This window comes from Urocampus carinirostris, chromosome 5 (assembly GCF_059441175.1).
Source record: "Urocampus carinirostris isolate Australia breed hairy pipefish chromosome 5, RoL_Ucar_1.0, whole genome shotgun sequence".
NCBI lineage: Eukaryota > Metazoa > Chordata > Actinopteri > Syngnathiformes > Syngnathidae > Urocampus > Urocampus carinirostris.
In genome coordinates this window covers 33,702,874-33,730,674 of record NC_142353.1, presented here as the reverse complement: position 1 = coordinate 33,730,674, position 27,801 = coordinate 33,702,874, and the positions used below count along the sequence as shown (strand labels likewise).

Below are 27,801 nucleotides of genomic sequence, written 5' to 3'. Positions count from 1 at the left end.
ATGTTGAGGTTTTTGAGTTTGTCCTTGCCCTCATGTTGGCTTCAGATCAGGGGATGGTGTAATAATAGTCTGAAATAATAGTCTGTGCAATAACCTGTGCAGTCCTTTGAGACTCTTTTTGCACAATGCTTTAAATCCATAAATTTGAGAAGTGGAAATGTTTTCTTGATTCTGGTCGTAGCTTGTATTTGGGACAGCACAGTTTCCTGAAGTGAGACCAGGTGAGAACCACTCTTTTATTACATGTTTATACTGGAGGGCCACGTCTAATCTCGTTGTGAACAGGATTCACTACGTTGTTGTTAATTATAATCAGGAATATTCTATTCAATTCTAAAGGCTGATATTGATTAAGTTTACAGTGTGGCCAGTGAGTCATATATCAAAATTCTAGAAAAATACAAATATTAATAAAAAATAATATTGAAATGGAGAGCTCGACAGTTGCAACTGCGAATAATTGACTGCCTGTGCACTTCCTCGTTTGTCTTTGAAGACAACTTTTGCTGACACAGCACGAACATGGCGGAAGGACGCAGGTACCAAAGTTAACACATAAAACGAAAAGAAAATGTAAACGTTTTGAACTAGAATAAACCCACTTCACACTTAGTTACCTAGCAACATGGCAGCCATTATACAAAAAAAATTCTCATCACATACCTGCGATGTACCTCCGCATGAGGAAAGAAGAAGCCGGGTTCATTCACCTGGCGGAGGGACGCGGGCGGGGTCTTCTCCCGAGTCAGCAGGACTCAACAGCAGCCGCCCACTCGGTGAGGTCCATAACCATAAACGAGTGCACCCCAGCTCCCCAAAAAGTCCCAATTTCCTTGGCGACGACGCGAGGCACAGATGACGCCAGCATAAAACATCATCGCCGTCGTCATGAGCACATCCTCGGCGTGTGTTTACGCCCGCCCGCTCGGGCCCTCCCGAGGTTTGTTGACAATCACACCCGCATATTTTTCAAGCAGCCGCCACACAAGACTAAAAAAATGGCTAAAGTTAACCCACGGGCGACGTCTACCCACCCCAAATAACGCCCTTAAATTTGTTTGGCGGGAGTCTGCGGCCCAAGGGCTGCGGGGGTTCGTCCCGGGAGGAAGGGCTCAGTGTCACAGCGACCGGCGAAGGTGACGATAAAGAGGAAGAAGAGACGCCGCCACCGCCATCGTGAAGTTGTCACGCCGCAAGTCTGAAGCGCAGCGAGACTTCACAGTCCCTCAGCTGTACGTCACACTGAGACACGCTAAGACGCGGTAGTGACGACGCACACAACCGGATATCCGGTTTGCCCTTTTGCAATAAAACGCCAGGATGAGTTTACAAACTTGTAGGTCTGTCTCCAACATGGAGCCCGCGGGCACCAGGGTGCCTCCCTAAGGTCAGTTGAGGTTCTGACAATAGCTGGGTCAATGCAATTTTCTAGTAAAATGTTTTTGTTTTTCTAGTTGGTTGACTGAGTCTGTTTAACCCTGGTTATTAATAATTAACCTGGTAATAACATAGTAACAACGTTGTAAAAACGTGATAAATTTTTACTTAAGACGCTCTGCCCCCCAGCTAAAAGGCACTTTGAAGTAGAATTAATTATTCTTAATTATAACTATTATTAATATTAGTTTAGAAATTCAAATATATAAATTCCAGTTCCTGTTCTTCATGGACACATACATTTATTAAAGTATTGGTAATAATTTTTAAGCAATGAATTTAAAGAATAGAACGATAATATATTCATGTATTAAATACATGCATTTATTCATCTTTTTATTGATTTGTTTTACAGGAAATACAACAAACTAAAATCTAATTTACATGTTTTATAAAGTGAATGAGCAAAAAAATTCCTTTTTTAACTAGCTATCTGGCTACCTTTTTAGCTTTGTAGCTAGTTATTGAAGGCGAAAGACATGCGTGTTATTTTTTGAGTATTTGGACTTTGAAAAAATTAAACTGGATAGAAGCAATGCAGTAGAGGACATTTATTACAAAGTTTAAGATAAAGATAAAACAGAGGAAAAGTAAAACGTAATGCACTCCGGACAAATCGATCAGGGATATAAAAGTTGTGTGATAAGCTCATTGCTGATCAGTACTTGGATTAATAAGAATACATTTAGCTAGTAAATACTTCACTAAACTATGTAGATCAATACAATGTGCATTCACAACAACCAAAATGAGTAATGTGATTATCAAAGTAATGCTGTACTGATAAACTAATAAGACTTAATTTAGCCGGTAAATTTATGTCATGGTGACAACATACTTAGTGACCTATTTTAATATCCATCCATCCATCCATCCATTATCTTCCACTTATCCGGGGTTGGCTCGCAAGGCAGCTGCCTCGACAGGGAAGCCCAGACCACCCTACCCCAGCCACTTCTTCCAGCTCATCCGATGGGATCCTAAGGTGTTCCCAGGCCAGCCTAAAGACATAGTCTGTGATGAAGATCAGCACCTCCAAGTCCAGGACAATGGTACTCAACCGCAAAATAATAATAATAATAATAATTTCCTTGTATTGTCATTCTGTGTAACAATGTACACAGAACGAAATGTCGATTGCACCTGACCCGTTATAGCGAGCCGATGCAGCCGCAGCCAACAGAGGGCGCCGCCGACCACTTTTTAAGTCTTAGGAATGACTCGGCCGGGGCGCGAACCACCGACCTCCCAGTCTCAAAGCGGGCGCCTTACCATCTAGGCTACTAGGGTGGTATGCTCCTTCTGGGTTGGGGATGAGATCCTGCCCCAAGTGGAGGAGTTCAAGTATCTCAGGGTCTTGTTCACAAGTGAGGGTAGGATGGAACAGGAGATCGACAGACGGGTCGGTGCGGCGTCTGCCGTCATTCGGACCGGTCCGTCGTGGTGAAAAGGGAGCTGATCCGAAAGGCAAAGCTCTCGATTTACTGGTCGATCTATGGTAATGAACTGTGGGTTATGACCGTAAGAACACGATGGTATTTTCAGCAGCGCAGTGGTTAGCGCGTGTAAGGTACAGTTCTGAGGTCAGAACTCGAACCTTCCTGTGTGGAGTTTGCATGTTCTCCCTGTGCTTGCGTGGGTTTCCTCCAGGCACTCCGGTTGTCCCAGGTACGAATAAACAATTGAGTTGTGTGTCCTGTGCCCTGCGAATGGCTGGCAACCGGTGCCTGAAGATAACTGAGATGGACTCCACCACCCCACGACCCTACTGAGGATAAGCCGGGCAGATAATGGATGGATGGATATACGTCAGGCCCGCTAAGGTATTGAATCCATTCCGTGAGACAACGCTGAGGGAAGCGCAAAGAAAAATTGAGCTGCAGGTTAAAATATGTCTCTCTCTCGCTTTTTCCCTTCTCTCTTTCTCTCCTTCCCTCTTTCTCTTTTTATATTTCAGTTTGGATTCCTCTCTTTCATCCCCCCCCTCTCGCTGTTTAATATAATATATAATATAATAATATAAATAATCTATTAGTCCAGCCCCCGAGAGAATGTTCGTTCTATTGTGTGGCCCCTGAGTTAAAATGAGTTTGACACCATTCTTGCGTCTTTCATCATGTGTAATCCTATCCTGTCCTTTATTAAGGAAAAGAGAGTTTTAAAAATGCTATAATTTCTGGGGGTCCTTGGGTTGAATTTGGGGGTGCTTGAGCACCAAACACGGGCTGGTTACGCCCATGGGGAAAAGTATTGTTTTATACATCGTGCTGCATCCTGACGCTTTGTACTCAATCGCATTGATGCTTTTAATAATATATAATTTTAAGATTTGTCTTGTGAACATAAAAATGCAAATAAAATGTTCTTTGCAACGCAAGGGGACAATGTTAATAAATTAAGTCCAAAACTAGGATACAATAAAAATAAATAATTCTGTGCCCGCTTTTAGTGCGTTATCATTCCAAGTGTTTCTATTTAAGTCTTTAAATAAGGGTTATCCAAAGCAAGCGCATTGTCGCTCCCTGCTGGTCAAATGACAAAAACGCCACTTTCTCGTTGCTTGGTTGTACTGTTAAATTGCAATGTTCCCCCGGGATACAACATTAAACCGTTAAGTGGTGGGGATTGCTGTGAAATTGCCGTAAACAGGGTATAATAACCTAATGCGTAGTTTTTTTTTAATGCATTACGAACCCACGGTAAAAACATAATAAATGTGATTCTCAAAATTTAGGAACAAAATAGTTTCCCCCCATTGAATTAGGAGCCAGCATGGGCGTAACAAGCACGTTTTAGGGGTTACTCAAGCACCCCAAAATTCTACCCAAGCACCCCTGAAAATTATTGCATTTTGAAAACTCTTTTTTCCTGAAGAAAGAACAAGATAGGCTTAAATTTGACAAAAAAACGCCGGATTAAAGAAAAAGGGAAAACAAAATAAAAATGGGGGCAGCACGGCGGCGCAGTGGTTAGCGCATGTGCGGCACAGTTCACGTCTTGGGAAACTCCGCTCCAGACTTCCTGTGCGGAGTTTGTATGTTCTCCCCGTGCTTGCATGGGTTTCCTCTGGGCACTCCGGTTTCCTCCCACATTCCAAAGACATGCATTTTAGGTGAATTGGCCAATCCAAATTGTCCCTAGGTGTGAATGAGCGAGTGAGTTGTCTGTTCCTGTGTGCCCTGCGATTGGCTGGCAACCAGTTCGGGGTGTCCCCTGCCCACTGCCCAATGATTGCTGGGATGGGCTCCAGCACCCCTGCGACTCTACTGAGGATAAGCGGTGTAGCTAATGAGATGAGAGATAATGAGAAAATAAAAATGTGAACTTTGCACTTCAGTCCATTTGATTCCAAACCTCGCTCTCGGCTAGTGTCACTTGCGGAGTCTGTGGAGGCTCCACTGTATTACGGTGAAAGTATATAGAATAGAATACATGATTTTCTAATACGTTCCATGCTTCTTCTTCTGTGTGTGTGTTTGTACTATAATAGAAATAAATGAGTAACAACTGGGCATGGCGTAGTAATAATATTTCTGTTAACCACAAAATGCAAAGTGATGTTCGCAAACGCGAAGTGACACTCCTGAACAGAGTTGAATGATCCAAAAGCTCTTTAACTGAAATGAAAATGTAAAAGAATTAAACAGCTAGTCACTCCAGATCTCTAAACCTACAATCGCCCCTAGGATCTAGTATCAGTATTGTCACACTAACGCCGCAGCCCGTCATTGCAATGGTCCGGCTCATTTCTGAAGAGCGGAATGAGCCTTTCCAGCTAGAAACAACTGCCACCAGATGATGAAGGTGCTGTATCTGAGTAAATTCAGAAAGCTCCCCCTGCTACTCGTAACTATGGAAATGAGTAGTATCTGTTTCATGTGGGGGAGCAAACCTCTATCCAAAAATAAACTGGCCTGGAGAAGAAGGAGCACCGCCAGGCTGTATTTGCTCAAGACACACTACAGGAAGTGGTGCCACTAAGACAGGGGCATTACCAGGGATTGCAAGAAATGTTCAGTGCTTACTTATGGACAAACTCTGCCCACCCAAAGAAAACTGGATGTCGTAGTGAGGGCAGTCTGAAAAAAACAAAAAAAGAATAATATAAAAGAAAATAGCTATAAAGCAAGTAGATGGATTTTTTCCACAGAAAGAAAGGATTTTAGTTGAGTGTGTGTGTGAATAGGTAAGTGTGAAACACATTGTAAGGTGCTTTGGGAGGTCTTCAGTGGCTTGAAAAGCTGGGTGCTTAGCGCGCAGCCCCAAAATGAAGAGGTCCAGGGTTCCAGTCGAGCTACCACAGCCTCTCCTTGCGGAGTTTGCATGTTCTCTCCACTTTCCTCCCAGATTCCAAAAACATGCATGTCAGGCAAATTGGCCGGTCCAAATTGTCGCTAGGAATGATTGAGCGAGTGAGTTGTCTGTCTCTGTGATTGGCTGGCAACCAGTTCAGGGTATCCGCTGCCCACTGCCCGAAGATAGCTGGGATAGGCTCCAGCACCCCCGCGACCCTACTGAGGATAAGCGGTGCAGATAATGGATGGATGGATGGATGGCTCTTTGGGTCAAAAAGGTTCCGATACCTGTAATAAAGTGAAAACATGTCAAGGCAGGGTTGCTATATCCAGGGGGTCTACTGTATTATAACAAATATTGTAACCAACTGCACTTTCATTTAATAGTTCTCAGTATGGTAATGATATTCAAAGTTAGTTGTTTTCATTTTTCTTATACAGTTATTCATCTTTTTTTAAATCAAATCTGTTTTTAGAACTATCTGTGAAATGAGATGGATTATCTCCATATTATCTTTTATAATTACGGTAATTGAACTGTACATTTCATAACTTACATTGGTTTTCACATTTTGACCGCTAAATAAAAAAGTATCCGGTATATTTCTTTCTAAATCATAAATATTAAAAAAATCGCATTCATGCCTGCACTGTAGAAGAAAATGTACTGCTGTCTGTTTTTATTTTGAGATTTTTGGGGGAATAATGAGGAGAAACAACACATCCATCTGAAAAGACAGAAGTCATTGAGAAATGGTTTTGTTTTCTTCCAGTAACATGGTGTTTCCTGATGGACTATTTTTAGTCTACTGGGGGGAGAAGACAGGAAGCATCACAAAAGTCGAATGTGTAATGCTGTTTTATGAAAAACTTAACATATAAGACAATTAAAGAGAAGTGGGTAGAGTAACCCAAAATATTACTCATCTGGGATTAAACCACTCTTCGATTCTGTAGCTTATGAATGAACTATAGTTCGAGTTGAGAGTATCTGTGTATTATTTGTTATTGCAACATCTGTTGCAGCCTGGTCATCCTGGAAGGGGGATTACCTCATGTGCGGTCCCTTCTCAAGGTTTCTACATTTTCCTCGTATTGAGGTTTTGAATTTTTCCTTGCCCTCATGTAGGTTTTAGATCAGGGGATGGTGGAATAATAGTCTGTAGTCCATAATAGTTCTTTGAGACTCCATGTGATTAAGGGCCAAACAAATAAACGTGACTTGACTACAGTTTCTTCAAAATAATACAACTCAAGTAGGAGTAACATGTACCCATCCAAATGATTACTTGAGTAAAAGTTATAAAAAAAAGTACTTGGTGAAAAACTACTCATGTACTGAGTAACTGTAGCAACGTCTTATTTGTTTATTTATTTATTTTAAACCGTTCAATCAAATCATCAAATCATTCAAGTCCATCCATTCCACAATAAATTAAGTTTAATTGGAAAATTGATCAAAATAATCAAGGTAAATTCAAGTACTTTAATAAACAATGAAATAATAATTGTATAAATCAAAGAAATATTATTCTTTGTGGAAAAAAAAGAGATGGGGGAGAGAGAAAATGAAAAACTACAGGTTTTTGGGGTCCCCTTAATCAATAATTTACCAATGATAATGGTTCATTATGCACAAGATGAATTCATAATTCAGGGGGTATATCATTCTTCTCTTCTTACTTATTCTTCTCTTCTGTTATTTTATTATTTTTTTCTCTTTTATTTTTCCCTTCTCTTTAATTCTCTACTCTGTTATCCTCTTCTCTTTAACTCTCTTCTGTTTTATTCTCTTCTCTTGTATCCTCTTCTATAATCTTCTTTTGTATTATCTTCTTTTATTTTCATGTATTTCCTTCTCTGAGTCCCTACTCTTTTATCATCTCTCTTATACTGTCACCTCTTTTATTCTCTTCTCTATTATTTTATTCTATTCTTTTTTATTTTATTATTTCATTTAATTTTCTTCTTTGATTCCCACTGTAATTTAGTCTATTCTCTTTTGTGACTTTCTCTTTCATTCTTTTATTTTATTCTCTTGTAATCTTTTCTCTTTAATTTTTCTTTCTCTTTTATTCTCTTCTTTAATCTTATATTGTATTCTCTTCTCTTTTCGTTCATTATTACCTTATTTTTGAGTCTCTACACATTTTTCCTCTTCTCTTTTACTGTCTTCTCTTTTATTCTCTCGTCTGTTTTATTCTATTCTGTTATTTAATCATCTTCTCTTTCTTTCTATAATCTTGTAATGTCTACTATTCTCTTCTATTGTATTAGCTTCTCATTCATTCTCTATTCTTATATTAAATTCTATAGTCTTCTATTTCGAGCTCTTCCGTCATCTTCTAACCTTTTGTATTCTAAAAAATAGACTTGCCACCATACAAGGAGCCTCAAAAATTATATTGTTTTTCTTACTTTGGAGAGCGACAGCGTCTACCAAATTGTTTTGCTTTTTGACCACGAAGAAGAACAGCTGCCAGAGGGATTCTTTTTAAGCGTAGAAGAAGATGCGAAGGGCGAAAACGTAAACAAGAGAAAGTCTACAACCATTACACGAGAATTCATCTCTTCTCCGTGCATACTTTAAGAAGTATGCCGAGGCTTTCGCTGCTCGTTCGCTACATGTACAGCGGACTCGCGAATGGAGTGGCACGGAGCAACTCTGCCGTGGTTTTATCCGCGGTGCAGCCGCCTCTCGGTTCACCGATGCAGGTTACGATCGCAGGGAAGAAGGACCTAGTGGTCCTGGTCGACTTGAAGGAAGAAGACCTGGAGGAGCAGTTCGTGAGGGGATCTGGTCCCGGGGGGCAGGCGACCAACAAGACCAGCAACTGCGTGGTCCTCAAGCACGTTCCCTCCGGGATAGTAGTCAAGGTTCGTTGTGGCTCAGTCGTTTTCTTGTTATTCGTCGAAACTCAAATTGATTTCAAATGCTAAATTGACGAAAAAAGCACATTTATATCAAAGGATTTTAGGGAGAAAAATAAAGATCTTGAGTCTAAGCCGTATCCAAACAACCCACTAAGATGTCATGATTTAGGATCGAGAATACATATTGGCCTGCAGAGAGATGGGCGCCACCAGGCTGTATTTGCCCAAGACACACCACAGGAAATGGTGCCCCTACAAACCCAGTGGTTAAGGGATCCAACCAATCATTACTACTTTCACATGTCTCTGCCTGTCAAATCGGAGGGCCGGCTCATCTCTGAAAAATGGGATGCTTCACACTGAAAAACAACAGCGACCAGATGACGAAGGTGCTGTATCGGAGTAAGATCAGGAGGCTTCTCCTGCTACTGTTAACCATGGAAACCAGTGTTTTTGTTTCATATAAAGGAGCAAACCCCTCCCCTACTAAACGGCCTGGAGAGGGATAGGCACCGCTAGGCTGTACTTGCCCAAGACACACCACAGGAAATGTGGCCCCTAAAACCCCAGTGGTTAAGGGATCCAACCAACCATTAGTATTGTCACATGTCGCTGCCCGTCAATGCAGAGGTCAGGCTCATCTCTGAAGAATGGGATGATGGATTGCACTGAAGAACAACGGCGACCATATGATGAAGGTGCTGTATCTGAGTCAGATCAGGAGGCTTCTCCTGCTACGGGTAAACATGGAAATCTGTAGAAGCCGTTTCATGTGCGGGAGCAAATCCCTACCTCAAAAAACAGACTGGAGAGGGATAGACACCGTCAGGCTGTACTTGCCAAAGACACACCACCGTAGATGGTGCTCTTACAGCCCTGGTGGGTAAGGGATCCACGAACCAAACCGTGAACACCCAGGGATATTAAATGGTCAGTGTGTGATATTTACTGCCTCCTAGTGGTACAAAAACCTTCATTCTGTATATATAAAAAAACATTGATTCCCTCTGGCTGCGGCTGCATCGACCCGCTACAACGGGTCAGGTGTATCGACATTTCGTTCTGTGTACATTGTTACAAAGAATGACAATACAAAGGAAATTATTATTATTATTATTATTAATAGGCAATAATACATAAACTATTGTTCATTTTAATGAATATTCATTGGTCGAGAAATATCTATACCTAATAGTCGACGCCATGTTTGTCAGGCATCATGCTGCTACGCTGTGCTCATTGTACTGGTTTTTGTTTACACTAGACAATACACTGCCTTCTAGTGTTCAGATATTACACAATGTACCTTTAATATTTACAATTCGAGGATCACAAAATAAAATTGTCATATTGTGGGGGATAGAAACCCGTGAGAATCGCATTTTTTAAATCACAATGTTGTTATTATGTTATTACCAGGTTGTGGTTATTAGAAGTAGGGTTAAAATAGGCTCAGTCAAAACATCATGCCAGTTAGAAATCAAATATCTAAGAAAAGCACAATGGTCTATCGCTGGTCAGCTATTTTCAGAACCAGTCCGCAGGCTACTTAGGTGTTCTTCGGGGGCTACCTGGTGCCCACGTTGGAGACCATTGGTATATAGTTATTACTCATTTATGTGTTGTACAGTATACCTGCATATGATTGAATAACATGATCAACACATATAAATACAAAGGACAAATCAAATTGTATTTACCTTTGGTGTGATGTGACTTGGGGTGGTCGAGTGGTGTAGCAGGTGGATGCAGAAGGGGGAGGAGACGGCAACAGCAGATTAAAAGTGAAGCGTTTTTAATAATAGTCACAAATGTCAATTGGTTATGCCCATATTCCTTAGCGAAGGTCGCGATTTATGTGCCCTCTCCTAATTCTTGATAACCACAAACTTTATTTCCATGGTTATCATGTTTTTGCTTCTCCCTTTAGCATTACTGCAAGCTTTGGGAAGTTTTGGGAATGAATATCCTGTAGTGTAAAAAAATACAGTATTGCCGTCTTATAAAGTCTTTACGAAGCTCACAAGATTCTGAATTGAATGAGGAAAGAGAAAGGCATTCTGGGAGGTTGTTCAGCCAATAGCATAGCAGCATCTTCAGGATGTCATGATACAAACCAACTGTCCCTTTGATGTAAGTGCAGCCCATGCAAACGATGGATTTATTTAGTACTGATTGATTTATTTTCACTTTCATTCTTGATATATTTTTTTATATTTCAATCTTATTTTGTGTAGCATTTTTTTGGAGAACAGTGGATTGTTCTATAGCTTATGAATGAGCTATATTTCAGGTTGACAATATCTGTGTGCTGTTTGTTAATGCAACATCCATTGCAGCCTGGTCATCCTGGAAGGGGGATAATCTCATGTCCGGTCCCTTCTCTAGGTTTCTGTATTTTCCTCATGTTGAGGTTTTTGAGTTTTTCCTTGCCCTCATGTAGGTTTCAGATCAGGGGATGGTGTATTCATAGTCTGTGATTTGCAATAGTCTGTGCAGCCCATTGAGACTCTTTGTGATTAAAGGTTACACAAATAAACAAGACTTGGATGTCTTAGTGTGGAAAATCCATATCGGCTCAACCTCACCGGTGGCCCTCAAGTCAGTTGAGTTTGAGACCCCTGTTTTGGACTACGCAAAATCATGTGTTGAATTTGTAGAAAGGGGCCGAGTAAACTTCTTATCCTACACCAGGGGTGTCAAACAGGACATGGCCCGCTAAGTGATTGAATCCGGCCCGCGAGACAACACTGAGGGAAGCACAAGAGAAAAACAAGCTGCAGGTTGAAATATGTCCACTTGTTGCTAAAGCCAGGTGCCTTACACAAACGCTGTACTTGTATTTCTTTTTCTCACTTTAACTCTCACTGTTTCTCTTTTTCTTTCTTTGTTCCTCTTTGTCTCTTAACCTTCTTTTACTCTCTCTCCCTTTTTTTCCTTTTCTCTTTCTCTCTCTCTCTCTCTCTCTCTTGCTTTCCCCTTCTCTTTTTCTCTCCTCTCTTTTGTATTTCTCTTTGGATTTCTTTCTCTATTTCCCCCTCTCTCACCATTTGTCTTTATTTCTTGTATTTCTCTCTCTCTTCCTCTCTCTCTCTGTCTCTTTTCTATCTCTTTGTCTTTCTTTGTCCCACCCTCTCTCTTTTTCTCAATTCTTTCTCACTCTTTTTCTTTTCTATTTTTTTTTCTAATCTACTAGTCCGGCCCCCGAGAGTGTTTGTTCCATCGTGTGGCCCCCTGTCCAACACCTTCGAGTATTAACGTCCCTGTATCCCGGGGGTCTACTGTCTTTTCCATATTTTCGTAGTTTTTCTGAGTTAACGCCTTGATTACCCTTTGCAGTGTCACCAAACCAGATCGGTGGACGTCAATCGAAAGCGAGCACGGGAAATAATGCAGCAAAAAGTGGACGTTTTCTACAAAGGAGGAGAGAGCGACATACTGCTCCGGGAAAAAGAGGCCGCGGCCAAGAAACAAGACAAACGAAGGAGAGTTAACGAGAACCTGGAGAGGAAGAGACTCTTCAAAGAAGGTCTACGAAACCAGACCACTCCTGGGAATGACAACGTTTAGCAGGTTTTTTGCCTTTGTATGCCTGACATATGAAAGGTCCCCGGTTCGAGACCGGGTGGAAACATATGATGGCCTGGAGAGGGATGGGCGCCACCAGAATGTGCTTGCCCGAGAAACACCACAGTAAATGGTGACTGTACAACCCTAGTGGTTAAGGGATCCAACCAACATGTCTTCAAGACCATGAATTTACACTATGTACATGCATTTAATAAATTGCTTTTTCTTGTTTTTGACGGTCTCAAACTCGATCGAGTCGAGGGCCGTCAAAGCTAGGTCCCGAGTAAGGTCAGGCCTAATGGGGTTCTCCACAAAAACAGCACTGATAAAAACATTCTGCTGTTCTTAAAGGGACAGTGTTTTATATTTGCCCACTAGATGTCGCTGTAAAATGTGGTGCAACCAAAAATGAGTCCAAGGAAGACTAAAAACTACGGAGAGTGAAAGTGAGCAAAAAGCAACCTTTTCCTTCCAATTTTTACCCGGCCTTTCTTAAAGAAAAGGAAAAAATGTCTAAAAGGGCATGAAACATAAGGAAGAAGAAATAAGGAAAAGAGGCAATGTAAAGGAGAAAGGTAATAAAAAGAAAATGGAAGAGACAGCAAAAAGGAAAATTGAGATAAGAAAAAAAGAAAGGAATTAAAGATAAAACAAAAACAAACCAAAAAAATCCAATCTTCTCTTTTTCTTTTCATATTTTAATTTCCCCTTTTTTCCTTTTATTCTTGAGTCTTACTTTTTGTCTTTTTTTGACATTCTCTTTTTTAAATTTTCTTATTTATTTTCCTGAAAAAGTAATGAGTTGTGTTTTGCTCACCTCGAGTCTCTGCGTTTTGTCTTCTTCCGTTGTGCTTTTAGCACTTGTTTTCAGGGGCACGAGAAGATACAGTTATAACTGGTGGGAAAATAATACACACTGGCTCTTTAATATTAAAGCGAGGGCCTCAAACTATCATCCTGCAGGCCGTGAGTTTGAGATCCCTAGTTGAAACCACACAATACTCAAATGCAATTTCCAAATTTGTTTTGGAGTAGCTGACGTGCATAAAACGTCTAAATGAAGGAAGTCAACAACGTGGCCCGCGAGCCAAATAAGGTCCAACAAAGGTTTTATCCAGGCCCGGGAGAGGATGCTGAGAGAAGCAAAAGAGAAAAAAAACAAGCTGCAGTTTGAAATATTTCGACTTGATGTTGCCAAATCCAGGCGGCACTGACAAAGCAACTGGAGCTGTTTTTTTTTCTCTTTCCCTCTCTTTTTCTGCTTCTTTTTTTTCTTTGTCTTTTTTATTCCGTCTTTTGTTCTTTCTCACACTTTGGTTTTCTCTTTTTTTCCTTAACTCTCCTTCCCCCCTCTCTCTTTTCTTTATCTCTTTATCTTCCTCTAGGTTTCTTTTTGTCACTCTCTCTTTAATGCAATTTTTCTCTTTTTCTCTCTCTTTGTCGGTCTTTTTATTTTTATCTCAATTTCTCTCCCTCTCTTTGTGCCTCTCTCTTTGTTCCTCTCTTGTCTTTGTCCCTTTCTCTGCCCGTCTCATCTTTCTCTTTTTCTCTCTCATTCTCTCTGTTTTTCTTCCTCTCGCTCTTTTTCTCTATCCATCTCCTTCTCTCTTTTGGTCTGACTTTCTCTTTTTATCACTCTTTTTTAAAATCTCTCTCCCTCTCCCTCTAACCTACTAGTCCGGGCCCGGTATTTTTTGACCATGTGGCCCCTAAAGTCAAATGTGTTTGACATCCCTGGTCTAAATTATTCACAGACTATTTAATGTTCATAAATGGATTCAAAAGTTTATATAGTATTTCATTTCAAATGTCCAATGAACCCTCCTTTATTGCGAGAGTTATATTTCCAAAAAGCGTAACGTATCATACACTGGACCAAACAGCAATTCCTTGTTCAATATATAAATGTAACCGCGGTGTACCCGCCCCACCAAGAATCCACATTCAGGCTGGACTGGATGATGAGGCTTTTATTTTGGTTGCGTTTGCAGCGCGCTGGAGACTGCTGTGAGCATTTCAAATAGTTTTCCCTTAGTTGACATAAAATACATTTCAGAAAATCAGCCATCAAAATAAATTTTACATACAGTAATGAGATACTTTTAACGAGTGATCGTTGAAGGATTTTATACATTTGACTATAAAGGATTTTATACGATTGAATACAAGTTACATTCATTGAGTTTAATGCTGTAGTTATTTACTAACTGTGCCTTTATTCAATGAGCAGTGAAATTTCAGGGCACCCTGGTAGGAAATATTGTTTACAGGAATGGCGGGAACGGGACGTAAGGCTGATAAGATAATTAGCACATCCAGACACAGAAAGGCCCTGATGACGGAGGACGGCAGGCATTGTTTTGAGAAATGCTCGTTGCTGTTTTGAGTTTTCTAGACATTGCGGCGAGGTGGTGAAGCTCACGTTGGGCTTCATTGGCACGCCTATGGGAGGAGCCGGCACACCATCTTGCGGAAAGACGTGGGCCGAGAGAAGAAGCTGGAGGACTGGAGAGAAAAGGCTCTCCAAAGACTCCAACGACACTAATTCGGCTGTATTCGATGGAGTACACTTAGTTAAATTGCTAATGAAATTAAATCTGCCCCCGTGTGAAAATGTTGGCTTTTCTTGTTCATCTTTTCCATCAAGAAACGAGCGCGCATAAATTGTTGAATGGATGTAAGTTGTGTTTGGTTAATGAAGTCAGACATCTAATTCGAACAATTTGGTAAACGGTACATTTTAATAGACCATTTATAATGTAATTTAATATTTAATTCCCATTATCGTATGTTACAATAAATTCAATTCGACGTAAAATTAACCAACATCATCCTTTTTATATATATTTGTGAAAATAGAGATATAATTACAATAACAAGTGTAAAAATTAGAATAATTTACTGGCAATGAGAGACACAACATACACACGATGTTATTAGCACTTTCAATTAGCATTTCGGTACAACGTATGGCAAAAGTAACATAAATGGCGACAGAAACAAAACGAAAATACATCAAAACAGCTTGAACACTTCAATTACATTACTGTGAATATTGCTAGAGTTATAAGTTGAGTTTTATTGTTGTTAATGCATTTTTTCGCGGAGCACCAAAATATCGTAGCTTACCGTTAGCATCGCGCAGGAGACTGCTAACGATTTCCGCATTCCGGTCATAAAATTAGACACGAAATTTAACGTTACCCTGTACCAGCAGATGGCGCTGTTGGACTCGTCATTACAGGACACTTATACACAGACTACTGTACAAACATATTTCAGCAGGAATTTCAACAAAACGATACAACCGTGACACAAGCATACCGTATAAACTATTTTTTTAAAACGACTATAGTGTAAAATAGTAAAGTAGAGACTAGTTGACCAATATGAATGCAAAACAATGCACACCAGAGAAGTGGCGAGACCATGAAAGTGAACCGCGTTATAGCGAAGGTTCACTGTATTAATTGTTGTAGTAATTAAAAGCAAGTAAAATTATATAAATATTTTTTTAATGGACCAACCGTTTAACTCGATTTGCAAGACATACTAGGAAAAAAGGATTGCATTTTTTACACCGATACGTTTAAATTTTAACTAGTTTTCTATATGACTAGAGCACGAAATACAGTCAATGAGAGAACGGTATACACCCATGACCCCGCCTATAGGAAGTCAGTCATCCAATTAGAAGCCCCCAAGGGTTTTTAAACTCCAACACGTTCACACGCCTACAAACTGCTGTTGGTACACACGATCGCTGCCTCAACAATGGACGTGCTAAATTTCCAGGATTCTATTTAATTCACACTTCGAATCGGACATGTATTCCCAAAACTGACATGGCAAAAGGTAATGAGCATGCTTTCAAAGATTACGATTAATTGCGTTTATGGCTTTGCTAGCTAGCAAGGCTAACAACAAGCCGCTAACTTGGTTGGATGGCTGTCTTTGTTTGTCAACAGGGAAGAAAAGTGGACCAAAGACGGAGACAAGGCCGGAAACATTGTTTATCGGCAAACTTAAACTCGAAGATACGAAGGAAAATCTGTCCGCGGACAGCAAAGCAGTAGGTTTGAAAGATGGGTTGAACAAAGTAGTCTTCCTTCAGCGTAGTTTTATATTGGAAGTACCCGGATGTCCTTTGATACACTACTACACCACACGTTATTAAAATAAAATATAAAATAATGACTTGTAGATTAATGGTAAATGTAACTAATTAAAAATCATTGATTTGTGTGTTTTGGACACTAAAAATGAAAATGAACAAATAAAGGCTTCCATAGGTCACGTGACTTCAAGCGCCTGTTACTTGGATTACAAGCAAGAAAGGGAAATGCAAATCTGTCCGCAGACTTTACAGGATGAGATAAGGTTTTGAATAGAAGAATCAAAGGAAAGTTGATTTAATCAAAACGGCAATGTTCTTTGCTAATTATATGCTGTTTTTATGCTGTTTATATGGGGTCTCCAGCTGATATCATAGCCAATAATCACTCCCCCAAAAAATTACTCTACATTTTTGCATTAGAATGTTACCAATCTTTATTTGTATTTTTTTCCATCTTTTTAATGATAGTTTTGTTTTTGTAAAACCGTTATTTTACTTTAAGTACCACGGTCACCTCTGCCTGCAATTCCTGTCGTTTTATACCCAAGCTTTATATTGCAGTGTCGTCAGCAAATGGAATTTATTTTAATTTTGTATATAAGTCATTTATATACAAACAAATCAATACAGGTCCTACCACAAACCTTTTGAGGGACTCCACAGCTAATCATTATAGGACTTTAATTGCTATCATCAATATTTCGTTTTGGGATCCATCTTAGAAAGATGATGTTATTTAACTATATTACATGAAAAGTGACCAATTTTAATCGGATCCCTAGCATTTATCTGCAATTTCATACCCAGACATTGTAAACTTCATAAACTAAATGATGAACGTTGAATCACTTCTCCCACCCTGCAAACAAACTGCTGTGATAGCTCAACCATAGACCTTGACTTTGCAGCATTCACATTCGGTGATAATAAGCAACCATGGTCTCTCAACATCTGTGAGAGTCGTGAATCCAACCGTGTAAAACAATAACGTACCCCAAAACACGGCAACCCCGACAAATAAAATAAAAAGTCCACCAAAAAGTATCTCTGCATCGATGAACATTGCTTGTTGCTAGCCCCATAACATTATTTTCTCTAGGCCGTAGACCAACCTAACTTTTGATTCACAGCTTTTTCGGCCAATTGCAGGCTTTGTTTTACCCCGCTTTAGCCTATACAAGCCTGTAAATGCTAAAAATTCTTCTACCATTTTCCATCTGTAATTCAATAATATGGCAGTTACTTAAAAAGTCTTAGAATAAAGTCAGACTAACTCTTTCAATTCTTCTGTGTGCAGTCGTGGACCAATCCATATTTACTTTATTTTACAGGCAGGCTGTACAAGTAAAGCGCCGTCTAGTGTTCCCCTTACTTCAAATCTAAAAAAGGCCGTATCACCTCTAAAGGCCTCCTCCATCATGCTCATTCAAGACGGAAACGACACTGAGGTCAATCGCCCAGCAAAGCTGGATAAAGGTAAGAGGCTGCACACGTTAGCTGTAGCGCTGCTATATAACATGCTAACTGCTGTCATTGTAGAGATTACAAACAACGCACAGCAAGAACATGCGGTTCAGACACCCCAAAAGGAAACAACGGCAGCTAATGACCGTAAGGTTCCGACACCCAAACCCCGAAGTCGGAATACCCGGAAAGGAAAAAAGTGAGATGAGTTGCATACAATGCAAAAGTATTGGCCGCCCGAGAACTTTTTGTCATTTTGCCACATTTCAAGCTTCAACCCTAAAGCTAAAAAAACCTGAAAACACTTTCTAAGAATCAACAACATGTGAGACTATCGTGAAGTGAAAACAACTATTTTCAGTATTCTATATTTTATTAAGAACGAAAAAAACTGTAAAGTAGGTGCCTCAAAATATTGTAGTTCAGCCAACTTACACCAGAAGTTCCCTGGTGACTTCTGAATAATTCAATGTTGACCTAAATGACTAACGATGAGAAACCGGGGGCGGGCAGTCACATTTAAATGCATCTGCATTGTGATGGGCTCAGAAGTCTGTGAAAGTTGACAATGGAGAACAGACAGCACTATGAAGACCAAAAACACCAGGTAGGTCCAGGATCAATATAGAGTTCAAAGCAGGAATGGGATACAAGACAATTTCGCAACATTTACACAGCTCCAAGAGCACTGCGAGAGCAATAATATTATTGCAGCTCATAATACCATTGTAAACCTACCAAGACCTGGCTGTCCCTCTAAACTTTCTGCCCCAAAAAGAAGAAAACTAATCAGAGAAGCAACCAAGGGGCCCACGATCTGATTGGATGACCTGCAGGCATACCGAGCTGAGGTGGCACAATCTGTGTATACGATAACCTCTGCATAAATCTGCTCTTCATGGAAGAGTGGCATGAAGAAAGCGCTTCTTCGAAAGATGACCATAAAAAGGCTTGTTTGCCACATGGAAAAGACAAATAACACATGAAACACAATATAGATAGTGCTACACAGAATACATATTGCAATAAGATTCGGTAATATGCAATGTAGGTGGTGTGGTTTAATGTGGGCTTTTACTCTGCCGGGTAGAGTTAAATCATATTCAATATAAGACATAATTCAACTTTTCACTTATGTGGTTGTGGTTTCCTCTAATTGTAAGCCGGCAAGAGTTGGAGTAAGAAAGTTATTTTTCTTTTTTTTCTTTTTTTCGTTTAATTTCCAAACCAATCCCCCCAAAACATGAAATATACCTTAACTTATTTGAGCGCATCTAAGAATTTCCTATACCTTCACGTGCAACAAGAGGACTTGCAATGACAATTTTAACCAGAAGATGGGGTCAGCAAGTAGAACATTTCAAACCTACATTCAACACATTTTAAGCAACTTGAGTTTTTTTGTTAGGAAGAATGGGCAAATATTTGTTTCAAGATGTAGAAAACCCATAGACCTACCCCGAAAGACTTGTGGTCCTGATCGCCTCAATAGGGGGTTGTACAAAGTAAGCCTACTTTTCAATGATTAATTTGTTGGCACAGGATAAAGATTGGATACATTTGGTTTTCTTCACCATTGTGTCTCACACGCTTTTGATTCTCAGAAAATATTTTGGGTTTGGTATTTTTTAAGGTTTGAAGCCTATAATATGGCAATGTGTTCAAAAGTTGTAAGGGGGCGCAATACTTTTATAGGGTACAGTAAATGTCACCGGGGAAGAGTAACAGACTTTGTGAACCTATTGTCTTTGCATTTAGGACGGAGAACAGCGCCTCCCAAAACAGGAAGGTCACCGAGTTCTTCCCAATTAGGAGGAGTAATAGGAAAACGATAGGAGAGCTGAAGGTGAGTTGGTCATGGCTTCATATTCAAGAGCAGGGGTCTCCTACCTTATTTAAGGTGAGAGCTATTTTTTTGCTACTTATTAGTGCAAAGGTTACCCATTTTGAGATGGATTTCAAAAATGAAATCTTAAATTGTACTACTTACTGTTGTTGTTACTATGTTATTTCTAGGTTAGTCATTGTAAATAAAAATGAGAGAAAAGAGACATAGTTAGAAAGTAAGAGCAAAACGAAAGACAGATATAGAGGGAGGGAGAGGGCGGAGGAAAAAGGTAGCGTAAAAGAAAATGAGAGAAAAAAAATAGCAAGGGAGAAAGACGGAGAGGAAGATAAAGAGAGAGGGAAATAAAAAAGGAAGAAACGCTGAGAGTAAGAGCACAAGAGAGGGAAAAGAAAGAAGCAAGAGAAGGAGATAAATGACAAAGAAAAAAGAAAGAAAGGAAGAATCAGAGTGGGAAAGGGAAGAAAGAGTGAAGTAAAGGCGAAAGAAACAAAGGGGAGAAAGAGTAAAATAAAATGGAGAAGAGGAAAATGGAAAGGGAGATAGAGGGAGAGATGAAGATGTAATGAAAAAGAGAGAGAGAGGGAGGGAAAAAGCAGGGAAAAAGATGGAGGTAGTGAGAGAGATGACAAAGAAAAAAGAAAGAATCACAGAGAAAGAAGGGAGAGAGAAGTAAAGGCAAAAAACAGAAAAATAGAGTAAAAATGAGAAGGTGAGAAAGATGGAGAGAGAGGGGAGGGAGAAAGAAGAAACAGAAAGAGGGATAGACGGATAAAAAAGAAAAGAAGAATCTGAGAGAGGAGGAGAGAGAGGTAAAAGAAACAAAGAGAAGAGAGAGGAGTATGGTTAAACCGAATCAGTCAACCACACAAAGTAAAATCATGTTCCTAGAAAATCACAATGACCCAGCACTGGTGGTATTTTCAAAACGGGTCCGCGGGCACCTCAGTTGTCCTCCGAGACCCCTGCTCAAGAGGATTAAAGTTGATATTTTCTACCTGCTTTCTGTTTTGCTTCGATGATCCAGTAGCTGCTAACTTAATATCATTTCTATGCTGAAGTTTCCCAACGCCGGCCGCATTCTTTACCAACCAAATCTTTTCAGAAAGAAGAGAGCAAACACTTGGATGACCTGATCAAGAACGGCGTGGAAGAAGGAATGCAGGTAAAAACTCTCCCAACCGACCTAACTGCATTTCCAGTGACATTCGAGCAATAGTATCTTTCCTACATTCTTCCGTCTATTGCAAAAATAAACCGAGTAATCGCAAAGGTTCACCTCGGTTAGTGAAAGGAAACATAGCGGAAATGGTATTTGGGGTTGGTACGGGTGCTTGAAACGCTTCAATTTGTATAATGGGTTTTCAAGGACTGAAAAGTGCATACATTTGTGGTACAGTGTTTGGATATACTTGAGGTTGTTGCCGTGTTTCTCAAAGTCTGGTTAAAAATGAGTCCGACAAAGCCGTCTGGTGGCTACGCTTTGGCATTTTTCTTCTTCCCTCGTAATTCACTGCAACTGGCATTAGTTTGTGTGGCGTTGTCCTATGAAGAGCCATCAGCCTCTACGGGAAACCTAAACAGGGTACTATGAACTGTGTATTAATGCAAGGATTACATATCAATTATGGGCCATGCAGAAAATGCACTTGGCGTTTTCTAGCAGTATGTTGTAATGGGAAAGGCTTCCTTTAACTGAAAATGTAAGCTATACATTAACCTTATTTTCACTCTACATCTATATGGGGAGAGATTTCCCCCCCAGAGCAAATATATTTGCGATTAACTCACAATCCCCAAATTATATGTCCTGATAAATGCACATGCAAGATTAAAAATAGCAGATCTATTTTGTGGCTCTGCAAATTGCATAGTAATAATTGATGCTACATGAGAAATTAGGAATTTGCTTTTCAAAGTGCTTGAATTTAGCCTTGAAAAAGGTGTGTGAACCCTTTGTTTTGTTTGATGCTTGAAAAATATATCATGGAAATAATAATGAATTTAATGATACATGTAAGCTTAGTGTCAAAATGATGTTGGAATGTGATCACTTGATTTTGTTATGAACTGGATAGTTTTTTTTATTTTAACGTTTTTAGGACTGGTTAGCGCTCAAAACCAATAGTTTACAGTGTGATACGCATTAAGACATTTTTATCTTACTGTGTGAAAAAGATGATTTGTTTTTTTCACTGTACTATGTCAAAAGCAAAATGTATGCCTATTTTTTTTTTTTTTTATAGAATTCAAACTTTTCAATGTTTTTATGAGTTATTTTGGTTTCTTATGTGCCCTGTCAGCGTTTGGTCGACATTAAATAAAATGCTGGTCAGCTGTTAGTTTACAGCTTGGAAATGCCAATATGCTATTGGCTGAACTACCTCCAACGATGCCTTTCTTTCCCTTTGACCAGTTCAGTCTCTTGTGCTTCCTAAAAGACTTTGCGAATTGGCTAGACATTTTTGCGTTTTCTGTTCTGCATGAATTCACTCAAAGTCCCAAGGCTTGTAGTGATGCTAAAGGGAAAAAAGCAGATAACTAGAAAAAGATGCACAGATTGCAACCGTTGCTAAGTTGCATGGTCGTAACCAATCGACGATTGGGGATGTATTGCCCTCCAGCCAAACTCCTTGAATAATCACGTAAGAGTCAGGATGTAGTGTCTCAAGCTCCATGTTCAATGAAGACTCTTGGTATCAGACAAGGTGTTTGTCTGACTGTCTAATTTTGGTTATGGACACCATTAGAGGGAAGTACAGTAAAGACGATGCTTCTTATGGCTCAAACAGAAGGATGGTAATGGATGAGAAGAACGCTCCATGTTCAACTGGCCTCTCCATTAACTGGCAGGAACATGTGCTTAAACTTTGTTTCCCCAATTTCTAACGCTGCTGCAGTACCGTATTTGAACATATTAAAGGTGGCGCTAAAATGCCAAGACTTAATGACTACCTGGGAAAAAAATGAAGTGGCGATTAAAGCACAGAAATCCATCTTTGCAAGTTATAAGATAAGTTTCATTTTTTAAGTGGTCGACACCCCCCTATGCATCCACCCGCTACTCCACTTAACCAGGTCAAGTCACATATGTTTAATCATATGCACATTTAGGACTTATGGTGTGCTATGTCATTATTTGAATTTCTAATATTAGTTACTCGGGAATGCATCAGTTAATTACTATAGGTTTTCTATCGGGAGTCTACCGTTTTGCTATTTTCACCTGCCTTAACCAGCAGCGCCCACCAGATGGTGTAAAAAGCGCTCTAAAATCTATTATTTACCAAATCGGTTTCAAGTGAGCTGTCCCGTTTGCATCCTCAGGTCCGAGTGATCGAAGGAAAAGGGCGCGGCGTGTTTGCCGAGCAGCGCTTCAAGAAAGGCGACTTTGTGGTGGAATATCACGGCGACTTGCTGCAGATGGCCGAGGCCAAGCAGAGAGAAGCCCGCTACGCCCAGGACCCTCAAACGGGATGCTACATGTACTACTTCCAGTATCGGGCCAAGACCTACTGGTGGGTTTATGTAGATTGTGTTCATTAATTCTGTTTCGGGGCCAACATGTAGGAAAAAATAAGGGGGAAACGAGGGCCACTTCGATTTCCTCTCCCATTATTTATCCCAAAAATAGAATGTTTCATTGTATTGTAAGATCCGTTTAATATTTCAATGTCATGTGACCAGTTAAAATTCTATTCCACTTTTAGTGAACGGCAATGAAAATCCCATTCATCCCTACAGAAACTAGTGCAATCTCTCAATCCTTAAAAATAAATATACAGGCGCTCCCCTACTTACGATCATTCTTACAACGGTAGATACGGGAAAAAAATTTGGGATGTTGAAAAATATGAGGACATACCTGTAAGTTAGATTTTATACCGTGCACCTTTTTCAGAGTACAGGACATTACTGTAGTACTTTTTTCCGCCACTACCGGCGTGTGACGCTGAGAGAGCTCACCCAGCCTCCACCCCGAAGAAGAAATCCGCTTCCTCTTCCTAGTTCGCGTGTAAACATTCTATACCGTATCTCCAGCGCGCTAAGAACTTTGACGTTTTTGTTGTTTAATATCTCGTGCATCCATTCAATATGGTTGGTGTAAAGAAGAGGCAAGCCATTTCATTTGAAATCAAAGCTTGATATGGTTGAGAAAATGGTTGGATTGCTTTTTTTTCGGCCACTTTCTACCATAGAGTAGGAAGGATTCAAACTCTTGAAGCGCATCTTCCAAAAGTAAATTAAACTCAACTTTTTTTTATTTTTTATTTTTTATAGAACATATTATTTTATGCAATGTTTGTTTATTTTTTTGGTAAAAACTAGTCTCAAAGGGGCTGCACAGACCACAGACTATTATTACACCATCCCCTGATCTAAAACCTACATGAGGGCAAGGAAAAACTCAAAAACCTCAACATGATGAAACCTTGAAGGGATCGCACATGAGGTCATCCCCCTTCCAGGATGACCAGGCTGCTCTCGCTCTTTCTTTATTCTCTCTTTAACATTCTCTTTTCTATCTTTCACTCTCTCCTTTCTCTTTCATGCGAATCCTTTTTATTTCTCTTTATTTCTTCTTTCTCTCCTTTTTACCCCCTTTCTATCTCTATGTGCTCTCTTTATTCTGCTCTTTCCATTTACCACTTTCTTCCTTGTTCCAACTCATACCTTCTTTCTCTTACTCACGCTTGTTTTCTTTTGCATTCACTTCTTCTTTTATACCTACCAGTCCGGCCCCTGTGATTTTTGTTTTTTCCAGCATGTGGCCCCCAGCTAAAATGACACCCCTGCTAGTCAATATTGTGACTGCTCAATCAATACACAAATAAGGTTGTTTATTAATGGTGCAATTCTAGCTCTTCCTGTGGTTTTGATTCCATGCACCTTATAGTCCAGTGCGCCTTATAGAGCGGAATACTGTGGAGTATTTATTTCTTGTCTCTGCTGTTTCCGCCCTGCAGCGTGGACGCCACCCGCGAGACCGGCCGCCTCGGCCGCCTGGTCAACCACAGCAAAACCGGCAACTGCCAGACCAGGTTGCACACCATCGACGGTTCGCCGCATCTCATCCTGGTGGCGGCCAGGGACATCGAGGCGGACGAGGAGCTTCTCTACGATTACGGAGACCGCAGCAAGGAGGCCATATCGGCTCACCCTTGGCTCAAGTACTGAAAGGAAGAGGCTCTGAGGAGATAATCAGTGATGAATGGACGCTAAGTATTTTGCTTTTAGGGAAGATCCCCCCCCAAAACGATTTTAAACAACTGTGCTTTTTAAACATTTGAATGACGCTTTTTATACAATTACAGTGCCTAAGTGAAAGTGTTAGCCCAGCATTGCCACATTTCAGGCTTCGAACCCAAAGCTGAAAACGTTTTCTAAAAATTGAAAACGTGTGACAATCGCGATGTGGAACCAAAATTTTATCAACATTTTATATTCTTATTTACATCAAAAACACTGAAAAGTAGGTGTTGCAAAATGATTTTTCCCCTGTTCTCTCAGCTCAATTCAGACACAAAGTTCCCTGATGACTTCTAAATAATCTACTGTCGACCTAAATGACTAACAATAACGGAGTGCACGTGTGTGTCATTAAATCTCAGTTTAAATACATCGGCTCTGTGGAAAAGTACAAAGCAGGAATAGGATCTAAGAAGATACATTTACACATGTCCTGGAGCATCGTGCAAGTAATGTCAAAATTAAGAGCGCATAAACATTCTTAGAACTGGCTGTCCCACTAAACTTTCGGCCCAAAGAAGGAGAAAACCAATCAAAGAAGCAACCAAGAGGCCCATAATGACATTAGATGACCGGTAGGCATACACAGCTGACGTGGGACAATCAGTGCATACGGTAAATCTTAATCATGCTTTGTATAAATCTGGCAAAAAGAAAGCCCTTTCTGAAAGAATAGTTTATATAAACCTGCCTGGTGTTTGCAAGAAGCCACATAGGAGACACAAATATCACGTGGAAAATGGGGCTCTGATCAAATGAGACTAAAATAGAACACTGCACATCACCCTGAAAAAAAAAAAAATCCTCCCCACTGTCAACCATAGCAGTGGCAGCACAATGCTCTAGAGTTGTGTTTCTTCAGCAGGGACTAGGATGATCATTAGTTAATGGGAAGATGGAAGGAGCTAAAATACAGCGTGATTATGGTAGAAAAGCTGGCCGTCCCTCTAAACATTTAGCCCAAACAAGGACGAAAACTGATCAGAGAAGCAACCAAGAGGCCCATGATTGCATTGAATGACTTGCAAGCATACACAGCTGAAGTGATACAATCCTTGCATAAGTCAATTATTAGTGTACTCTACATGAAATCGCCTTTCATGGAAGAGTGGAAAAATAAAGCTTTTTCTGAAAGAATACCTTAATAAGGAACGTTTGGGAGAGACAAATAACATGTGAAACAAGGTGCTCTTGTCAGATCAGATCAAATTGGAACTTTTTAGGCTATATGCAAAGTGTTATGTTGGACGTACACTGCACCCTGAAGACACCATCCCCTTTGTCGAACATAGTGTTGGCAGCATCATGCTCTGGGGATGCTTTTCTTGTGCGGGGATTGGGAAGGTGGTCAGAGTGAAAAAAACTGAGTGATTCTGGCAGAATTCTGGGCAGACTCTTTCTTCCCTTTTCAATCTCTTACCTTCTTTCTCTTACTCCTGTTTGTTTTCTTTTTATATCTTCCCCTCTTTTCTTTTTTTCTCCCGATCTTTCTTTCCATCCATCTCTTAAAATAATAGGGCATGGTTCAACCCTCCAACAAGACAACATAAAGCAAAATCTACAATGGAGTGGTTTAAAACCAGTCCCAGAATGGCCATGCCATATTCCAGACGTCAATCCTATAAAGCATTTCTGTCAAGATTGGAAAAAATGTTGTGCACAAAAGATCACCATCAAACCTTAAGGAACTCAAGGTGTTTCATAAGGAAGAAAGGGTGAATATTTCTGTTTCAAGATGTGTAAAACGTAGACCGACATAGGTGTAATTGCAGCAAAAGACGGTTGTACAAAGTATTAACTTTAAGGGGGCCCAATACTTTTGCTACACATGCCTTTTAATTATTTGTTAGCATAACATTAAATGTTGTCTACATTTGATGTCATTTTAAGATTCTGTCTCACAAATTGAGTATTTAAGTTCTAAATATGAAGCCTGAAATACGGTAATGGGTCAAAGTTCTTGCGAGTGGGTGCAATACTTTTGCAGGGCACTGCTGAATCTGCTGTGGAATATTTTCTCTTGAATCAAATGAAATCTTCTCCACCGGTGTAAATGATAAGCCACGCCGTGCCCAATAAAAGACATCACGAGCTGCAACAAAACATCGCTGGAGAGAACGGGTCAAAGTGTCACGAGATGATGATTGTCGACTCGCTCCCTTATTGAGTTTTCCGTCCTCACGGTAAACATTCCCGGCCATTGTGACTTAAAAGGACGTTAGGTTGAGAAAGCACGGATCGCACACAAAAAATTCAGGTTACGTCATCCTAATGTGGACGCTTCGTTGGGTACACCGTGGGATTGTATCACAAGACCTGGCTGGAGCGTGTTTTTGTCAACTGTTGCTGAAATGTCCATCAAGAACCTTTCTGAAGCTGAGAATTTTTTTTAATGATTACAGTGAAGTGCTACCAGTTTAATATGTAGTTATGAACTAACCTGTTATTCTGATGATGTTATTATAAGCAAGTAAAAATAAGCTGAGTGTGCCACTAAAACATCTGCCTTGAATGACAACTCACAGTGATGTACATATTGTATATGAAATGTAGACTTTTCTTAAATTTTCACAGAATTGTGCATGTCATTAAAGGGACAGTGTGTATGATTTGACCTTCAGATGTCACTATTTTGTTGTGCCACTCTTTAAGCACCACAAAGAATACAGACTTCAGTGAAACAGGGACCTAACCACACTTTTTCTGCTAATTTACATTTGCCAGGCCTTTTTGACATTTTCAAGGTATGCGTAGTAGTAAAATCAGGGGCACTCACAACTGATATTTAGCGCCCCCTATTGATTAAGTCAAGTCATGTTTAATTGTATAGCCCTTATTCACAAGGAGTCTTGAAGGGCTGCACACACCACAGATTATTGCAAATTACAGACTATTATGACACCATCCCCTGATCTAAAACCTACAAGAGGCAAAGGAAAAACCCAAAC

At 40.0% G+C, this 27,801-nt stretch overlaps 3 protein-coding genes across 10 annotated transcripts in view; 2 read left to right on the top strand and 1 right to left on the bottom strand.

Annotated features, from left to right (window-relative positions):
• Positions 1–1,278, bottom strand: part of LOC148366098 (membrane-associated phosphatidylinositol transfer protein 2-like) — a 102,932-nt gene extending 101,654 nt beyond the window's left edge. For 2 of the 8 annotated variants that reach the window (XM_088336512.1, XM_088336513.1), the window contains exon 1: positions 664–1,277. The gene's annotated coding sequence lies outside the window, so the exon portion shown is untranslated. Of the gene's footprint in view, positions 1–663 lie in introns of all 8 variants that reach the window. The other 6 variants (XM_088336516.1, XM_088336515.1, XM_088336510.1 and 3 more) reach the window with 5 other exon arrangements.
• A 6,950-nt stretch (positions 1,279–8,228) lies between these two features.
• mtrfr (mitochondrial translation release factor in rescue) lies at positions 8,229–12,410 on the top strand. The gene is made up of 2 exons (XM_088336522.1): positions 8,229–8,609; positions 11,946–12,410. The coding sequence occupies exons 1-2, from the start codon at positions 8,328–8,330 to the stop codon at positions 12,174–12,176; spliced, it is 513 nt and encodes a 170-aa protein (XP_088192648.1). The 5' UTR covers positions 8,229–8,327; the 3' UTR covers positions 12,177–12,410.
• Positions 12,411–15,899: 3,489 nt separating this feature from the next.
• kmt5ab (lysine methyltransferase 5Ab) lies at positions 15,900–27,473 on the top strand. The gene is made up of 8 exons (XM_088336520.1): positions 15,900–16,031; positions 16,145–16,248; positions 17,625–17,769; positions 17,833–17,956; positions 19,516–19,603; positions 20,709–20,768; positions 22,931–23,121; positions 24,571–27,473. The coding sequence occupies exons 1-8, from the start codon at positions 16,022–16,024 to the stop codon at positions 24,779–24,781; spliced, it is 933 nt and encodes a 310-aa protein (XP_088192646.1). The 5' UTR covers positions 15,900–16,021; the 3' UTR covers positions 24,782–27,473.
• Positions 27,474–27,801: the final 328 nt, after the last annotated feature.

Bases quoted from the DNA above. Each gene is read 5' to 3' on its own strand.
- mtrfr (XM_088336522.1), top strand. From the start codon at position 8,328: ATGCCGAGGCTTTCGCTGCTCGTTCGCTACATGTACAGCGGACTCGCG. The intron at 8,610-11,945 runs GTTCGTTGTGGC...TACCCTTTGCAG, and splicing joins CCTCCGGGATAGTAGTCAAG to TGTCACCAAACCAGATCGGT.
- kmt5ab (XM_088336520.1), top strand. The intron at 16,249-17,624 runs GTAGGTTTGAAA...TTTATTTTACAG, and splicing joins TGTCCGCGGACAGCAAAGCA to GCAGGCTGTACAAGTAAAGC. The intron at 23,122-24,570 runs GTGGGTTTATGT...TCCGCCCTGCAG, and splicing joins TATCGGGCCAAGACCTACTG to CGTGGACGCCACCCGCGAGA.